General features: G+C 40.6%; 1 protein-coding gene across 2 annotated transcripts in view; it reads left to right on the top strand.

The window, feature by feature from the left end:
• The window catches only part of LOC116989467 (RNA-binding E3 ubiquitin-protein ligase MEX3C-like), a 29421-nt gene extending 21442 nt beyond the window's left edge, over positions 1-7979 (top strand). For both annotated transcript variants that reach the window (XM_033046866.1, XM_033046867.1), the window contains exon 2: positions 6039-7979. In XM_033046866.1, coding sequence (XP_032902757.1) covers positions 6039-7300 — 1262 coding nt within the window. In that variant the 3' untranslated portion in view covers positions 7301-7979. The remainder of the gene's footprint in view (positions 1-6038) is intronic.
• Positions 7980-17617: the final 9638 nt, after the last annotated feature.

Raw genomic sequence — 17617 nt, 5'->3', positions numbered from 1 at the left:
CTGAGTTATACAACTGAGTGAGAGAATGCATCACTGAAACAAGACATATCCCTGTCTCTAAGTAACAAGACAGTTTTAATGAAGGGCTTTCAACCCAATGTTATCTTATTTTCTGTCATTGGTTCTGCCTGATCTGATAACTTAAAGCATTTTGATTTTGTTTCATATTTCCAGTATCTGGAGTTTTTTTCTTTTTCACAGACATTTGTAATGTAAATTAAAATTAAGACTAAGAGTAGTCTCTCTTTCCTACTCCAAAATTTGGGAAGCAGAGAGCAGCGATATTTGATTATAACACCCCTGGTTTGATTAATTTTAATGCTGTTTTTAAATGAATATGAGGTTTGTGGAATCCTTTTATAATAAGTACTTACATGCCTGAGGGATAACTTCACACACAGAGGTGTACGAACGAGCTGCCGGAGAAGACATTTGAGGCAGGTAGTATCGCAACGCTTAAAGAAACATCTGGACAGTTACGTGGATAGTACAGGTTTAGAGGGATGTAGGCCAAACCATGTAGGTGGGACATGTTGGTCAATGTGGGCAGGTTGGGCCGACTGGCCTGTTTCCACACTGTAGATAATAGTCTGATACCATGGCCTGTATTGGCTCAGAGCCTAGGAGACAGTAAACCAATAGTACAGCTGAGTTTCTCCAGCGTTTTTGTCTACCTTGGATTTGTCTACCTTGGATTGAGCCAGGCAACTTTCATATTTGTTTCAGTAACCCCATATCAAATGTGTTTTATTGTCCTATGTCGAAGATAGAACACTGAAATTCATTCTTGTTATCACTATCATTTTATTATTATTACTATCAGTCATTTTTGTTTTTCAATGGATGGAGCATGGCCATGTCACGAGCCTGGTCAAACTGCAACAAGGATCTGGATTAAAGGAATTGGGATCTCAGCAAAATTACAGATTAAATATTTATTGAATTAAACATATTAATATTGGTGACAAAATTACCAGTGTTTGTAAAAAGTTACAAATCATCAATTCCATAAATGTCTATAGGTGAAGGAAGTGTATGCTGTCTTTACCTGGTTTGGCATATGTCCCTTGACCTACAGTAATAGACAATACGTACAGGAGTAGGCCATTCGGCCCTTCGAGCCAGCACCGCCATTCACTGTGATCATGGCTGATCATCCACAATCAGTACCCCGTTCCTGCCTTCTCCCCATATCCCTTGACTCCCCATATCCCTTGACTAAAAGCTCTATCTAACTCTCTCTTGAAACCATCCAGAGAATCGGCCTCCACTGCATTCTGAGGCAAAGAATTCCACAGATTCACAACTATCTGGCTCATCTCCGTTCTAAATGGCCTACCCGTTATCCTGAACTCCCCTGCTTCTGAACTCCCCCAACATCGGGAAAATGTTTCCTGCCTCTAGCGTGTCCAATCCCTTAATCTTATATTTTGCAATAAATACCCTCTCATCCTTCTAAATTCCAGTGTATACAAGCCCAGTCGCTCCATTCTTTCAACATATGACAGTTCCGTCATTCCGGGAATTAACCATGCGAACCTACGCTGCACTCCCTCAATTGCAAGAATGTCCTTCCTCAAATATGGAGATCAAAACTGCACACAATACTCCAGGTGTGGTCTCACCAGGGCCCTGTACGACTGCAGAAGGACCTCTTAGCTCCTATACTCAACTTCTCCTGTTGTGAAAGCCAACATGCCATTAGCTTTCTTCACTGCCTGCTGTACCTGCATGCTTACTTTCAGTGGCTGATGTACAAGGACACCCAGATGTCGGTGTACTTCCCCTTTTCCTAACTTGACACCAAAGATCTTAGAGCGGAGCAAGATGGTCCACTCCTGCACCAATTCATTTTGTTCACAAATGCCACCCGACCCGCTGCATTTTGTGTCTATCCTTTAATCTCTCAGCCTGATATAGCAGAATCTCCATGAATTAGCTTGACGCCATGACGGAAGCCTGTTACGGAAATGCCGCTCAAGATTACCCATCACCTACTACGGCTTTTTTGCGGAGTGAACCAACTTGCTATGCTCTATCATCTTTGCTTGACACCATTCAGATAATAACCTGCCTTCCTGTTCTTGCCACCAAAGTGGATAACCTCACATTTATCCACATTAAACTGCATCTGCCATACATCTGCCCACTCACCTACCCAACTCTGTCCAAGTTACCCAGCATCCTCATAGCATCCTCCTCACGGTTCACACTGCCACCCAGCTTTGTGTCATCTGCAAATTTGCTAGTTACTTTTAATCCCTTCATTTAAATCATTAATGTATATTGTAAATAGCTGCGGTCCCAGCACCGAGCTTTGCTGTACCCCACTAGTCACTGCCTGCCATTCTGAAAGGGGCCCATTAATCCCTACTCTTTGTTTATTGTCTGCCAACCAATTTTCTATCCATGTCAGTACCCTGTCCTACCCCCAATTTTGCTAACTAATCTCCTACGTGGGACCTTATCAAAGGCTTTCTGAAAGTCCAGGTACAGTGCAGCCACTGGCTTCCCCTTGTCCTTTTTCCTAGTTACATCCTTAAAAAAATTCCAGAAGATTAGTCACGCATAATTTCCCCAATGTAAATCCATGCTGACTCGGACTGATCCTGTTACAGCTATCCTAATGCGCCGCTATTTCATTTCATCTTTTATAATTGACTCCAGCATCTTCCCCACCACCGATGTTAGGCTAACTGGTCTATAATTCCCTGTTTACTCGTTCCTTCCTTTCTTAAAATGTAGGATAACATTAGCTACCCTCCAATCCACAGGAACAAATCAAGAATCTATAGAACATTGGAAAATGATCACCAATACGTCCAGGATTTCTAGAGCCACCTCCTTAAGTACCCTGGGATGCAGACCATCAGGCCCTGGGTATTTATCAGCCTTCAGTTCCACCAGTCTACCCAACACCATTTCTTGCCTAATGTGAATTTCCTTCAGTTCATCTGTCACCCTAGGTCCTCTGGCCATTAGCGCATCTGGGAGATAGTTTGTGTCTTCCTTTGTGAAGATGGATCCAAAGTACCTGTTCAACTCATCTGCCATTTCCTTGTTCCCCATAATAAATTTGCCTGTTTCTGTCATCAAGGGACCCATATTTGTCATAATTAATTTTTTTCCTCTTCGCATACCTAAAGAAACCTTTATTATCCTCCTTTATATTCTTGACTAGCTTACCTTCGTACCTCATCTTTTCTTCCCCCATTGCCTTTTTAGTTATCTTCTGTTGCTCTTTAAACGTTACCCAGTCCTCTGGCTTCCCGCTCATCTTTGCTATGTTGTACTTCTCTTTTATTTTTATACTGTCCTTGACTTCCCTTGTCAACCACGGTTGCCTCTTACTCTCTTTAGAATCTTTCTTCCTCATGCAAATGAACTGATCCTGAACCTTGTGTTATTCACAGAATAATGAGTTCAAGTAAAATAAATCAGATATTTTCTTACGATGCTAAGTGAATTAAGAATAAAATTGGCCTGTCCCATCAACCTCTGCACCTTTCACAACGGATGGGTGTTGTTGGCGGCCATTCATCTCATGACTATGGAATTCTGAAGAAGGGTCTCGACCCGAAACATCACCCATTCCTTCTCTCCTGAGATGCTGCCTGTCCTGCTCAGTTATTCCAACTTTTTGTGTCTATGGAATTCTTTAGACCAGGATCCTGGTCAGAAACCAATTTCAGCTGTTGCACGGTGACCTTTATCCTCTTCTCTAAAATGATCGTTGCCAAAAAACTCCATCTAAATACATAATACTGGAGGATGTTTAACATTTCAAAAAATATTCAACAATGTACATACTCCTCGATTCATGAAACTGCAAGACATGGGCGGCATTCGGGTTCAGGCTGAGAAGTGTCAAGTGATATTCTTGCTGTGAAAGAGCCAAGCAGTAACTCAGCAGAAAATCTTGACCTCATTCATTGACATCTTCGCTGAATTCTAGACATCACCATTGTCTAGCAACCCAGCAAGAATATCCATCAAAAATATGGTGGCTAATGAGTAGATATTCTGCAGCAATCATACCAAGTGTACATGAATACTTCCCATTAGCCTGAACGAGGACATTGTAAAGTAACTTGGCGCCTAACTTGGCGCCTTTTGTACAAAAAGACCAACGTGATCTGCATGTAGAGATACAGGAGACTACAGATGCTGTAATCTAGAGTATAAAACAACGAGTGGAGGGAAATGGATGGACAACATCTCCGGTCAGGAAAACTTTAGAGACAGAAGGTCCTAACCTGGAAAATCGTCTGTCCATTTCCCTCCACAGATGCTGCTTGACCCACTGAGTTCTTCCAGCATTTTATTTTTGATCTGCATCGAACCTACCATCTTGAATCCCCTCTGCCACTTGCAGACCATGGCAGTAATTGTGATTACTTATCAGACTTGCCTTTGCAGTACTGTCTAAAGAAATTACCTTGAACCCTTATGTACAAAAAGAAACAATGCCATAGGAATAGTGGGGCAAATCTTGCTGGAGTTGGTCCTTTCATCTGTTGGGATCTTTGTAAATTTCACCTGTACGTGTATTGTTGAATGCAAATGTCTGAATATTAGTGTGATACACAGTGCCATAAATGTTAACTTCCACTGCTGGACTCCCCATCAAGTCTACGGGAGGGACCCAGTCTTGGTGGGATTTCCCAGCGTTCTTTCAGGGTACTAACACTTGAATCCTGTTCCTTGTCAGATTTAAAATCGCATTGCTTAATTGGATTCTAGGCCTGTGGATTATGAGGCAAAGAGATGCTGATTTTTCTTCTTTTTTTTTCTTCTTTTTATTTATTTATAATCGTTTCAAATATTTGGTATAACTTTTAAGTGTTCAAATGTTTTAATTTCAAAAACTTGTAATTAATCATTTGCCTCCATTTGAATGGTATTTAGAGATTGCGTAATGTTAGGCATTCAATGAAAATGTATCGCTCGTTTAACAAGGGTCCCCCACATCAAATGTTGCTGGGCCTGCAGCGATGGTCCCATCCAGCGTATGAATAACAAAAGATGCATTGATCACCTTTTAGGTTTCTTGAAGTATTCATCCATGTCTTTGTTACCTCCAAATTCAATTCCTTTTTTTCTGTTATGCAACCATGTTAGATATGGTTTTAATTCCTCACTGAAGCCACCATCCCACTTCTCTTTTTCCCCTTCAAGGCACTGCCTAAAACTGATAGAACCTTTGATCTGAAAAGTTAATGCCATTTCTCTCGCAACAGATGCTGAGTATTTCCAACATTTTTATTTTTCCCAAAACCAATAAATTCAGCCAGACTTTTTCACTTTGCTCCCGTGGGAGGATAATAACGAAAGTGTCACCAGGCAGTAAAATTACAAGTGATGATGTTTGCACACAAGCAATTTTTTTTTTTCTCACCATATGTATTTGAATCATTACAAAAATTAGAGCTATTTAGTGTAAAGAATTAGGTTTTGCGACATTGAGCGGTAGGGTGTAGCTGAATCTGACCTTGCATGGTGTAATATATTTCTCAAGTAAATGTAGAAAAACCCATGTTTGATGTGTGTGAAAACTTAATTGAATGTTAATCGCAGTATTTGTAAACTTGTCTCTTTTTCTTCTCTGTATATGGTTTCAAGCAATTGTTTCTTCCACAATCTTTGGGCATTTTAATCCCAGGATAGTGTTCCCATTGGAAGTGTTCCATCTCTATGTTTAGTATCAAGAAGCAATTGGCAGACTGAAGTTTTGACCATTCAATTTTTTAATTAAATTAAGTTTACAGGCCATTGGAAATACTGTAAACAATTTGTATAATTATACTTATTCAGTTTCTACATTATAGTTGAACAAATCCCTCGTCTTCTACCCTTGATACCTCAGACCACCATTATGAGGCAATAATATGTTTGTCTCTACATCCATTATCATGGAAAGAGCAAATAGTTGAAATAATTGTTTTCCAAACCATGTATTGCACCAACATTGACTTATTTAATACATTTTGATAGAGAACTTTAAAATATATCTAATTGCAATTTTCTTTTCTTCATAGGTTGCAAAATTAAGGCTCTTCGCGCAAAGACAAACACGTACATAAAAACCCCTGTTCGAGGTGAAGAACCTGTATTTATTGTCACTGGGAGAAAGGAAGACGTAGCCATGGCCAAAAGGGAGATTCTTTCAGCAGCAGAACACTTCTCAATGATCCGAGCATCTCGCAACAAAACTAATGGGTTGGCAGGAACTGTAGCAGGATCTCCTAACCTGCCAGGACAGACGACAATCCAGGTGCGTGTGCCTTATCGCGTGGTGGGGCTTGTGGTCGGACCGAAAGGAGCTACCATAAAACGAATCCAGCAAACAACTCATACATACATAGTCACCCCAAGCCGTGACAAAGAGCCAGTCTTTGAAGTTACGGGCATGCCAGAAAATGTGGATCGAGCCAGAGAGGAAATTGAGGCTCATATTTCAATGAGAACTGGAGTGCTTATCGACTTAACTGCAGATAATGACTTTCACTCTAATGGAACTGATGTGAGCTTAGATGGCATCAGCACTACCGGGAGCCTCTGGTCCAAGGCCCCCAACCCAGCCCGCAGACCTGCTGCTAGCTTTCGAAATGACAGCCTAAGTTCTTTGGGAAGTACTTCCACCGACTCTTATTACAGCAACAGATTAGCAGATACCAGTCCAACAAGTCCATTCAGTACAGGCAGTGGTGGCTTTACATTTGGGGAATCACTTACCTCTGTCAATGCAGATGAGCGCGATGTGGGCTTGGAGTACCCGGCCATTGATTGTCTTAGTGGTCCTCACAGCATGATATGGTCTCCATTCGAGCACGGCAATCCTATTCAAGTCTTCAATGGTGGTGCAACTATCCAGAGGCGCACCAACAGCATTGGTGGTTCCTCCACTCTTCGTGTCTCTCCCACCATTTCTGACGGTAGTGCCCTCGACCATCCACTGGCTAGGCGTGTGCAGAGTGACCCTTTAGCTAATTTAGCATGGCTACCTAACCAGACATCCCTGTCTGCCTTTTCTAACAGCCCAGGCTATTCATCATCTTCACTTCCTGGGAGTACCTCAGCAACATCTGGCTCTCCCACAGACTCGAGTGGTTCCGAAAGCAGGCAGAAAAACAACCGTGACTGTGTAGTTTGCCGTGAGAGCGAAGTGATTGCAGCACTTGTTCCTTGTGGTCACAATTACTTTTGCATGGAGTGTGCCAACCGCATCTGTGAGAAAACCGAGCCCAAGTGCCCAGTCTGCCAAAAACCAGCATCACAGGCCATCCGTATATTTTCTTAGCGGCTTCGTGTCATAGCAAGTACTGCAGGCAACACCAGGAACCGAATAACCGCTGTACAATATACCCCAGACAACCCTTATTTTATTTCGACTGGAAGACTATATTTCCTAGAGGAGATGTTTACAAATTAGCTTTAATTTTAACCCAGTCATCATTGGCAATTTTGGAATAAGTTAGATATTGTTGAGCAGTTGTAACCACGTGCTGAGAGTGTGTACTGCTTGTCAAAGTTACTATGACAGTATTCAGTTAGATTTAAATAAAGGAAAGGTCCGCCGCACTTTGCAGATATGAGTTTTTAAAATTTCTACCTAGCATTTTATTTTTTAATGCATAGATTATATCTTGTACACATAGCTGAGAAAAGCCAAGTGGTTGTATGTTTTATAACACCAGAGTTTAAATGTGACAGCACCAGTACAGATTACTAAATATCCAAGTTTTATCATTTGTTTACCTCTTACTATGTATATGTAGGGAATTTATAGGACTGAAAATGTACTTTATTTGAATAAATTTTAAAAACTAAATATATTTTATTTTAAGATAATGGACCTTTAACCTTACATGGCTAAAGTACTGATATATATTTGCTGAACTGACTTGACGGTATGAAATTGTATTAAGAGTTTTATTTTTTGACTTAAAATACCTTCTTAATAAAAACTTTTTACAGTATGTGGTGTGGAAGAAATGTTTTTTATTGTGTGAGAAATGTTGCTGAAATTTGCTGAAAATTGCTGAAACCCCAAGGTGTGTTAGCACACTCAGTAAGTGTTTGTCACTAAATGTTAGAAATGTATATGGGGATGTGAAAAAGTTGAGGTGTTTCAAACTGCGATGGGTTTAGGCAAGGTGAATGCCAAACGTTTTAATCAGTGAGACCATATAAAAATATTGCTCACATTTTTTGGAAACGAGGTACTACCTTTAACTAGTAGGAATAAATTGAGGAGGCTGCCCCTCAGATTGATGCTATTGTTCATTAGGTACATTGATATGAATGGGATATTAAACACCAGATTAAAAGGTACAATTGACGTGAAGGGGTTTCTCAATATTACCCGCACTCATGATTGTTTTCTGTGCATTGGGGAGAAACATATTTGTAATCGATTGAAAAAATATTTTTTAAAAAACAACTTTTACTGAAGAGTTCACTAGTATAAGGTTTATGTTTTGGTTTCCTGAATATACATGAGACGCCACATTTGGCCCAGGCAGCACCTCTTGGTATTATATGATGTTAATCCATCTTCCCATGCTGTCTTCTACCTCATTATATCCCAGTGATTAAATAATCACTGTCATTTGCAGGAACCACTCTCATAATGGTGAATTTAATATTCAATATTCTTGCTACTTCGTGGGAAATAATTTATTCTTTGGAATCTATTTAATTTGTTGACTGTCTTATCTACATGACTTCTCATTTTGTTCTTCCCTACAAGTTGAACCAGTCTTGACTATCAAAAGCTTTCCTAATTGAAAATAATAGCTTGCACCTTTAATTTTAAAGTTCCAGTATCAAATTTCCATCAAAGAGCTTCTTTTAAAGGAGCTCGTGGTTTGTGATGATAAGTGTTTTTTGTTAGATGTTAAGTGCTTTAAAAAAATGGTGATATTGTGAATGGTAATATTTTTGCTTTGATCCCATGTGCTTGTTTGGGACTGTAGCACAATTTATAACATATGTAAATTGCTGAATTAACCAATGATGCAACTTTTTGAGCCAGGCGTAAATTGAAAAGACATCAAATCTTTCCGGCAAAATGTTCACATTTTACAATGTCTGTTATTTTCCACTGTTATATGGTATTTTGTCCTGCCACAGTGTTCCCTTGGTTACAAATTTGCTGTTCTCTGCATATCTGGTTGTTATCTTGTTTCCTAATTGCAATCAATTTCTTGTTGCTTCGCACAGCAGTACCAAGGTGGATGCATAGCTGTTGGCAGTTAACTGTGATTGTAGAAGATTAATGTTAAATGAATGAGTGAAGGTGTCCTTTTGGCTGTAGCACATCCCTGTTTTCTGATGACCCAATTTGTTTTCACTCAGCAGCAATTAGTCATGGTCATACAGCATGGAATAACCTTTGGCCCAATTCACCCATGCCAACCAAGATACCCTATATAAGATAGTCCCATTTCCATGAATTTGGCCCATATTCCTCTCCATGTACCTGTCCAAATTACCAGTCAAAAAGTCACAACATAGGATGTATTTCCAGCGACAGCTGAGGAAGCACAATCTGCCGCAGGCAATGATGGTCCAATTCTATACAGCCATCGTAGAGTCTGTCCTCACCTTCTCCATCATGGTCTGGTTTGGCACGAACTGTACACGGCAAGGGCCAGGAAGCGAGCGGGTAAGATCATCTCTGACCCCTCTCACCCTGGCCATGAACTCTTTGAATCACTTCCCTCTGGAAGGTGACTCCGGACTGTCAAAGCTGCCACAGCCAGACAGAAAAACAGCTTTTTTTTCCACGAGTAGTAGCTCTACTCAATAACCAAAAATATGTAACTTCCATTTGTCTGGTATTTTATTTAATTCACATGTTTAATCGATAATGTTTTATGTGTCATTCCTAACTGTCACTGTATGTCATGTCACTTGTGGGCGGAGCACCAAGGCAAATTCCTTGTATGTGAATACTTGGCCAATAAACTTATTCATTCATTCAAATGTATTAAAAATGCACCTGCCTCAACTACAGTGCCCTCTATAATGTTTGGGACAAAGACCCATCATTTATTTATTTGCCTCTGTACACAATTTAAGATTTGTAATAGAAAAAAATCACATGTGGTTAAAGTGCACATTGTCAGATTTTAATAAAGGCCATGTTTATGCATTTTGGTGTCACCATATAGAAATTACAGCAGTGTTTATACCTGGTCCCCCAATTTCAGGGCACCATAATGTTTGGGACACAGCAATGTCATGTAAATCAAAGTAGTCATGTTTAGTATTTTGTTGCATATCCTTTGCACGCAATGACTGCTTGAAGTCTGTGATTCATGGACACCAGTTGCTGGGTGTCTTCTCTGGTGATGCTCTGCCAGGCCTGTATTGCAGCCATCTTTAGTTTATGCTTGTTTTGGGGACTAGACCCCTTCAGTTTTCTCTTCAGCATATAAAAGGTATGCCCAATTGGGTTCAAATCGGGTGATTGACTTGGCCACTCAAGGAATTGACCATTTTTTAGCTTTGTAAAACTAATTTTTTGCTTTAGCAGTATGTTTCGGATCATTGTCTTGCTGTAGAATGAACTGCCGACCAATGAGTTTTGAGGCATTTGTTCGAACTTGAGCAGATAGGATGTATCTATACAATTCAGAATTAATTATGCTACTACCATCCGCAGTTGTGTCATCAATGAAGATAAGTGAACCAGTACCTTCAGCAGCCATACATGCCCAGGCCATAACACCCCAACCACAGTGTTTCACAGATGAGGTGGTATCCTTTGGATTTTGGGCAGTTCCTTCCCTCCTCCACACTTTGCTCTTGCCATCACTCTGATATGTTAATCTTAGTCTCATCTGTCCACAAGACCTTTTTTCCAGAACTCTGGTTGCTCTTTTAAGTACTTCTTGGCAAACTGTAACCTAATTTTGCGGCTAACCAGTGGTTTGCATCTTGGAGTGTAGCCTTTGTATTTCTGTTCATGAAGTCTTCTGCGAACAGTGGCCATTGAAAAATCCACACCTGACTCCTGAAAAGTGTTTCTGATCTGTCGGACAGGTGTTTGGTGATTTTTCTTTATTAGTGAGAAAATACTCCTGTCATCAGCTGTGGAGGTCTTCCTTGGCCTGGCAGTCCCTTTGTGATTAGTAAGCTCACCAGTGCGATCTTTCTTCTTAATGATGTTCCAAACATTTGATTTTGGTAAGCCTAAAGTTTGGCTGATGTCTCTAACAGTTTTATTCTTGTTTCTGTTTCATAATGGTTTATTTGACTTACATTGGCACAACTTTGGTCCTCGTTGATAAACGGCAATAAAAGTTTCCAAAGGTGATGGAAAGACTGGAGGAAAGACTAGGTACTGCGAGCTCTGTTATACCTGCATTAGGGAGGCATTTAAACACACCTGAGCAATTTCAAACGCCTGTGAAGCCATGTGTCCCAAACATTACGGTGCCCTGAAATGACGGGGGTGGGGCAGGACTAAGTAAATACACTGCTGTAATTTCTATATGGTTAAACAAAAATGTATAGAAAATTACCTTTATTATAATCTGACTCTGCACTTTAATCACATGTGATTTTTTTCTATTACAGATCTCAAATTGTGGAGTACAGAGGCAAATAAATAAATGACGGGTCTCTGACCCAAACATTATGGAGGGCACTATACCTCCTCTGGCAGATCGATCCATATAACCACCCACCCTCTGAGTGGAAAAAGTTGCCCCTCGCATTTCTTTTAAATCTTGGCCTGCTGAACTTAAACTTATGTCCTCTAGTTTTTGATTCCCCTACCCTGGGTAAAAGTCTCTGCAATCACCCTTTCCATTCCCCTCGTGGTTTTATGCACCTATAAAATCACCCCTCTAAAATCAGCCTCCTGCGCTCCAAGGAATAAATCCTAGCTTGCCAGACATAGTTATTGTTAACCTCAGAATTATCTGAAACATCTCTGAAAGCAGCAAATTTACTATTTGTTGGCAAGACTATTGCATTTTGAATAGTGGTTTGCAGAAACAGGTCAACATTTTATGGAGAGCTGGCTTCAGCCTACTGGCCAATTTTCTGAAGTAAATGGCTTCAAGCCTTCGTGTGGCACTGAAACATACAGGTTAGTAAAGTTTTAGAAATATTAGAATAATTTACATCTCACCATTCAATGTTTGGAATAATGGCACAATGAGCTGCCCTGAGTATAACATATTTTTCAAAAACAAAAGCATTTAATGTTCCAATGTGTAATGTTAAAAGCACAAAACAAAACTGAATTCCATTTCTGAGAAGTGGCATGAATAGGTTTTAAAAGACCAATGAAATATGGGAAATACAATAGAAGTGAACTTGAGCATGAAGCGCAGGCACGGGGTGGGACTTGATAATAATTAATAATAATAATTTTATTTATAGAGCACTTTAAAAACAATCATAGTTGCAACAAAGTGCTGTACATCACTAATCATTGACAAAAAAGTGAATACACACCAATAATAACAATTAAAAGATGGAGTAAGTAAAGATATTCAAAATAAAGAAATATTAAAAACACTAAAAACAGGAGCAAAGTCTCATGCATGGTCAAAAGCCAGGGAGTATAAATGTGTTTTAACACTGGCTTTGAAGATGGACAGTGAGGGGGCCTGTCTGACGTGCAACGGCAGAGCGTTCCAGAGTGCCGGAGCAGCAACAGAGAAGGCTCTATCCCCTCTGAGCTTCCGCTTAGACCTCGGTACCTCCAGTAGCAGCTGATCAGCTGACCTGAGGGACCGGGCAGGAGCGTATGGGTGGAGCAGCTCAGAGAGGTAAGGCGGGGCGAGCCCATTCAGAGATTTAAAAACAAATAACAGAATTTTAAAATGAACTCGAGAGTGCACCGGGAGCCAGTGGAGGGAGGCCAGAATTGGTGTTATGTGCTCCCTCTTTCGATTTCCAGTTAAAAGGCGAGCAGCAGCATTCTGAACCAACTGGAGACGAGCCAGTGAAGATCGTGCAACTCCAAAATAGAGTGCGTTACAGTAATCCAGCCTAGATGTAATAAAGGCATGGATTACTGTCTCAAAATGCTGCCGCTCGAGAATGGGCTTCACCTTTGCCAGCTTCCTTAAGTGATAGCAGAGTTTTAAGTTAACCATGCCTCTTCCAATAATCTCTTGGTCAGGAAATAATTTTAATGGGCCAAACTGGGGGCAATCCGGGCATTGACAAAGATTTCAACAGCAGGTAGGTTGAGTTCAGAGTGGAAATGCATTTTACAGAAATCTTTGTGATGGAGAGTATGTGGGCACAGGCGCAATATGAACTGAAATGTGATACAAATAACTTTTAACTTATCTTCCCTGGAGATTACAGAATTCTGATGAAGTCTGTTTTTCATTTGATATTTCCTGAATACAAATTGCCCATTGCTGTATTACTGTTCTTTAAACAGCTTGTGTTGTGGACTTGCCCATTCGTTCTTCCAGGCTCAGCTACTAAAGCCAGCTTCTCAGAAGTTTGGGTGGTATTATTGTTTTGTATACCTGAACCACTTTTATGGTTGCTTTATTTCATTAACCTTTTGTTTTCAGAACTGGAGAACCTTGAGTGTATCATTTTTCTCTGTTTTTCTAAGTTGTTCTTGTCTTTTTGTTTTGCACATAACCTCCTGTTCCACAAGTATTTTAGCCAATTCTTTGTACTCAGCTGCCTCCTCAAATCAATTGCTCCTGACCACCCACCGTAAAATATCTTTGCAAATTGCTGATTTATGCACCGGTTTGATACAAGGAATAGTTGGTTCTCTAATTTTGGTTCCTAGCACTGACCATTTTACAGAAAAGAAATTCTAAAATCAATCTATTTTTAGCAAAAATGATGAGTAAGTGGGGTGTAATGAGTAAGTGGCCAGACGATCTAGGGTGACGGAGGAACTGAAGGAAATTCACAGTAGGCAGGAAATGGTGTTGGGTAGACTGATGGGACTGAAGGCTGATAAATCCCATGGGCCTGATGGTCTGCATCCTAGGGTATTTAAGGAAGTGGCTCTAGAAATCGTGGACGCATTGGTGATCATGATCATATTCCAAGTTCTATATATTCAGGATCAGTCCCTGTGGATTGGAGGGTAGCTAATGTTTCCCCACTTTTTAAGAAAGGCAGTAGAGAGAAAAAGGGATTATAAACCAGTTAGCCTGACATCGGTGGTGGGGAAGATGCTGGAGTCAATTATAAAAGATGAAATAGCGGCACATTTGGAAAGCGGTAACAGGTCCGAGTCAGCATGGATTTACGATGGGGAAATCATGCTTGACTAATCCTGAATTCTTTGAGGATGTAACTAGGAAAATGGACAAGGGAGAGCCAGTGGATGTAGTGTACCTGGACTTTCAGAAAGCATTTGATAAGGTCCCACATAGGAGATTAGTGGGCAAATTTAGAGCACATGGTATTAGGGGTAGGGTAATGATATGGATAGAAAATTGGTTGGCAGACAGGAAACAAAGAGTAGGGATTAACGGGTACCTTTCAGAATGGCAGGCAGTGACTAGTGGGGTACCTTGGGGCTCTGTGCTGGGACCGCAGCTATTTACAATGTACATTAATGATTTAGATGAGGGATACAAAGTAACATTTGCAATTTTGCAGATGACACAGAGTTGAGTGGTAGTATGAACTGCAAAGTTGGGTGGCAGTATGAACTGAGGAGGATGCTATAAGGATGCAGGGTGACTTGGACAGGTTGTGAGTGGGCGGATGCATGGCAGATGCAGTTTAATGTGGATAAATGTGAGGTTATCCACTTTGGTGGCAAAAGCAGGAAGGCAGATTATTATCTGGATAGTGTCAAGTTGGGAAAAGGGGAAGTACAAAGAGATCTGTGGGTCCTTGTTCATCACTCACTGATGTCATCGGGTGGCAATAGTATGGTAATTCAAATCTCACTGCACCAATTGATGCATGTGATAATAAATGTAACTTGAAAGTAAGCATGCAGGTACAACAGGCAGTGAAGAAAGCTATTGGCATGTTGGCCTTCATAACAAGAGGAGGAGTATAAGAGCAAAGAGGTCCTTCTGCAGTTGTACAGGGCCCTAGTGAGACCATACCTGGAGTATCATGTGCAGTTTTGGTCTCCAAATTTGAGGAAGGACATTCTTGCTATTGAGGGAGTGCAGCATAGGTTCACGAGGTTAATTCCCGGGATGGCAGGACTGTCATATGTTGATAGAATGGAGTGGCTGGGCTTGTATACTCTGGAATTTAGAAGGATGAAAGGGAATTTTATTGAAACATAAGATTATTAAGGGGTTGGACATGCTAGAGGCAGGAAACATGTTCCCGATGTAGTGGAGTCCAGAACCAGGGGTCACAGTTTAAGGATAAGGGGTAGGCCATTTAGAATGGAGATGAGGAAAAACATTTTCACCCAAAGAATTGTGAATCTGTGGAATTCTCTGCCTCAGATGGCAGTGGAGGCCAATTCTCTGGATGCTTTCAAGAGAGATAGATAGAGCTTTTAAAGATAGCGGAGTCGGGGGATATGCTGAGAAGGCAGGAACGGGGTACTGAATGTGGATGATCAGCCATGATCACAGTGAATAGTGGTGCTGGCTCGTAGGGCCGAATGGCCTACTCCTGCACCTATTTTGTGTTTCTTCAAGATTGTTGATTACTGATCATCACAAATCGTGACACCTGTTCCATGTAATACACCAGTGTGTCAACTTGGTAATGGATGCTGTATTGCATTTAGTATGACAGCATATCTTTCACAAAATGCATGTTGACCATGTGTATGGGATTTCTGTAAAACCATCCTTATCGACAGTGAAGACACGAAGGACTGCAAATGCTGGTTTACCAAAAATACAGTGCTGGAGCAACTCGGGTCAGGCAGCATCGAAGGCAGGTGATGTTTCAGGTTGGGGCCCTTCAGATAGCTCCTGCTCCTAACTTGCGTACTGACGTTCAATATTGTGCAATGTGACTTGTTGTCCGTACTCCTGCATGATTCACTGATTCTGGCCCCACACCTGGACACTGAAATGCATTTTAGTCCCAATATTAATCTGCTAGCAAGCGTCGTGTGCAAAGTGATGATTTTACCGTTTTATATCCCGCCGTACACACAACTCTATAATCCTTTCAAAGTCGAATACACTTCCTGATTGCTGCTTTTCAGCAAGAAATTAAAATTTGTGTTAAACAGTCTGTGAAGAGTACAATGGTGACCTTCTTCATGGATGGCAGACTATGATGTGTAAATATGTCCAGCCTATAATGACTGAATAACCAAGTGCAATGGTTTCTTGAATACCTCTGACAGTATGGTTCTTGACCTGCATGAGGTTGCAGTTGCGGCTTGTGGCATATTTCAAAGGGGATATCTGTACTGAAATGCATGTTTCTGAACTCAGTATCTTGCCATTGTTAACTGTGTGCGCACCCTCGGTATTTCTTTAAAGGTTTTTAGTGTATATAACAGTCCTCGTCAATATGGATCTGGCATGACAAACAGTACCAGTGGTGTCCAAAATGTTTGTGGGTAATAGAAATATTATTGGAAAAAGACCCAATGACCAATTTCTTCAAGTTTTAGTTTGTAATGTTCCCATTGAATCCTTGGACTTTTACGTTACATGTCTGAGACAATGGATCAGCGGTAGAGTTGCTGTCTTACAATGCCAGAAGCCAGGGTTTGATTCTAATTATGGATGCTGTCTATATGGAGTTTGTAAGTACTCTCTGTGCTTTATCTCTTGTTTTTTTCTACACGTACAGGATTGTAGGTTAATTGGCTCCTGTTGATTGTAAATTGACCCGAGAGTGCAGGATAATGTTAGTGTCTGGGCCGAAGGGCCTGTTTGCACACTATCTCCAAACTAGACTGCCCAATTGTAAATTACTCCAGTAACCTGTGATTGTAACCCATTTGCGCAGTATTACAGTATTAAACTAGAATCAGGCCAACAATTATTTTTAGGTACACAAAAATGCTGGAGAAACTCAGCGGGTGCAGCAGCATCAATGGAGCGAAGGAAATAGGCAACGTTTCGGGCCGAAACCCTTCTTCAGACAATTATTTTTATTTTTATTACTATTAAGGATAAAGTTCAGGTTATATGCCAGGTTGTTTATAAAACCATTTCATGCTATGGACCAAATATATAGTTTACACCCATTTTTTCATTATTGCATGTACAGGAAGCCAAGTGCACCGACAGGTCTTAAGGTTAGTACTCTGAATTGTTCATCATTAAGGCAAGAGTGCTAAAGATATCTTTTTGATTATGCAGAACACAAAATCCATATTAAAAAAGGCTGCAAATTGTCAACCTTTAGTTAATTGTTGCGTGTACCACAAAAAGCACTTTTGTTGTGTGCTGTCAAGTCAGCAGAGAAACTATGCATGATTACAAGTGTGTAAGAAGGAACTACAGTTGCTGGATAGACACAAAGCTGGAGTAACTCAGCGGGACAGGCAACATCTCTGGAGAGAAGGAATGGGTGACATTTCGGGTCAAGACCTTTCTTCAGGCTGGTTAGGGAAAAGGGAAACGAGATATAGGTGTTGATGTGAAGAGATAATGAACAATGAATGAAAGATATGCAAAAAAGTAAAGATGATAAAGGAAACAGGCCATTG

The sequence above is a fragment of the Amblyraja radiata genome, chromosome 29, assembly GCF_010909765.2.
Source record: "Amblyraja radiata isolate CabotCenter1 chromosome 29, sAmbRad1.1.pri, whole genome shotgun sequence".
NCBI classification, from domain to species: domain Eukaryota; kingdom Metazoa; phylum Chordata; class Chondrichthyes; order Rajiformes; family Rajidae; genus Amblyraja; species Amblyraja radiata.
Note: the sequence above shows the minus strand (reverse complement) of the source record. Positions and strands in the feature narration are given on the sequence as shown.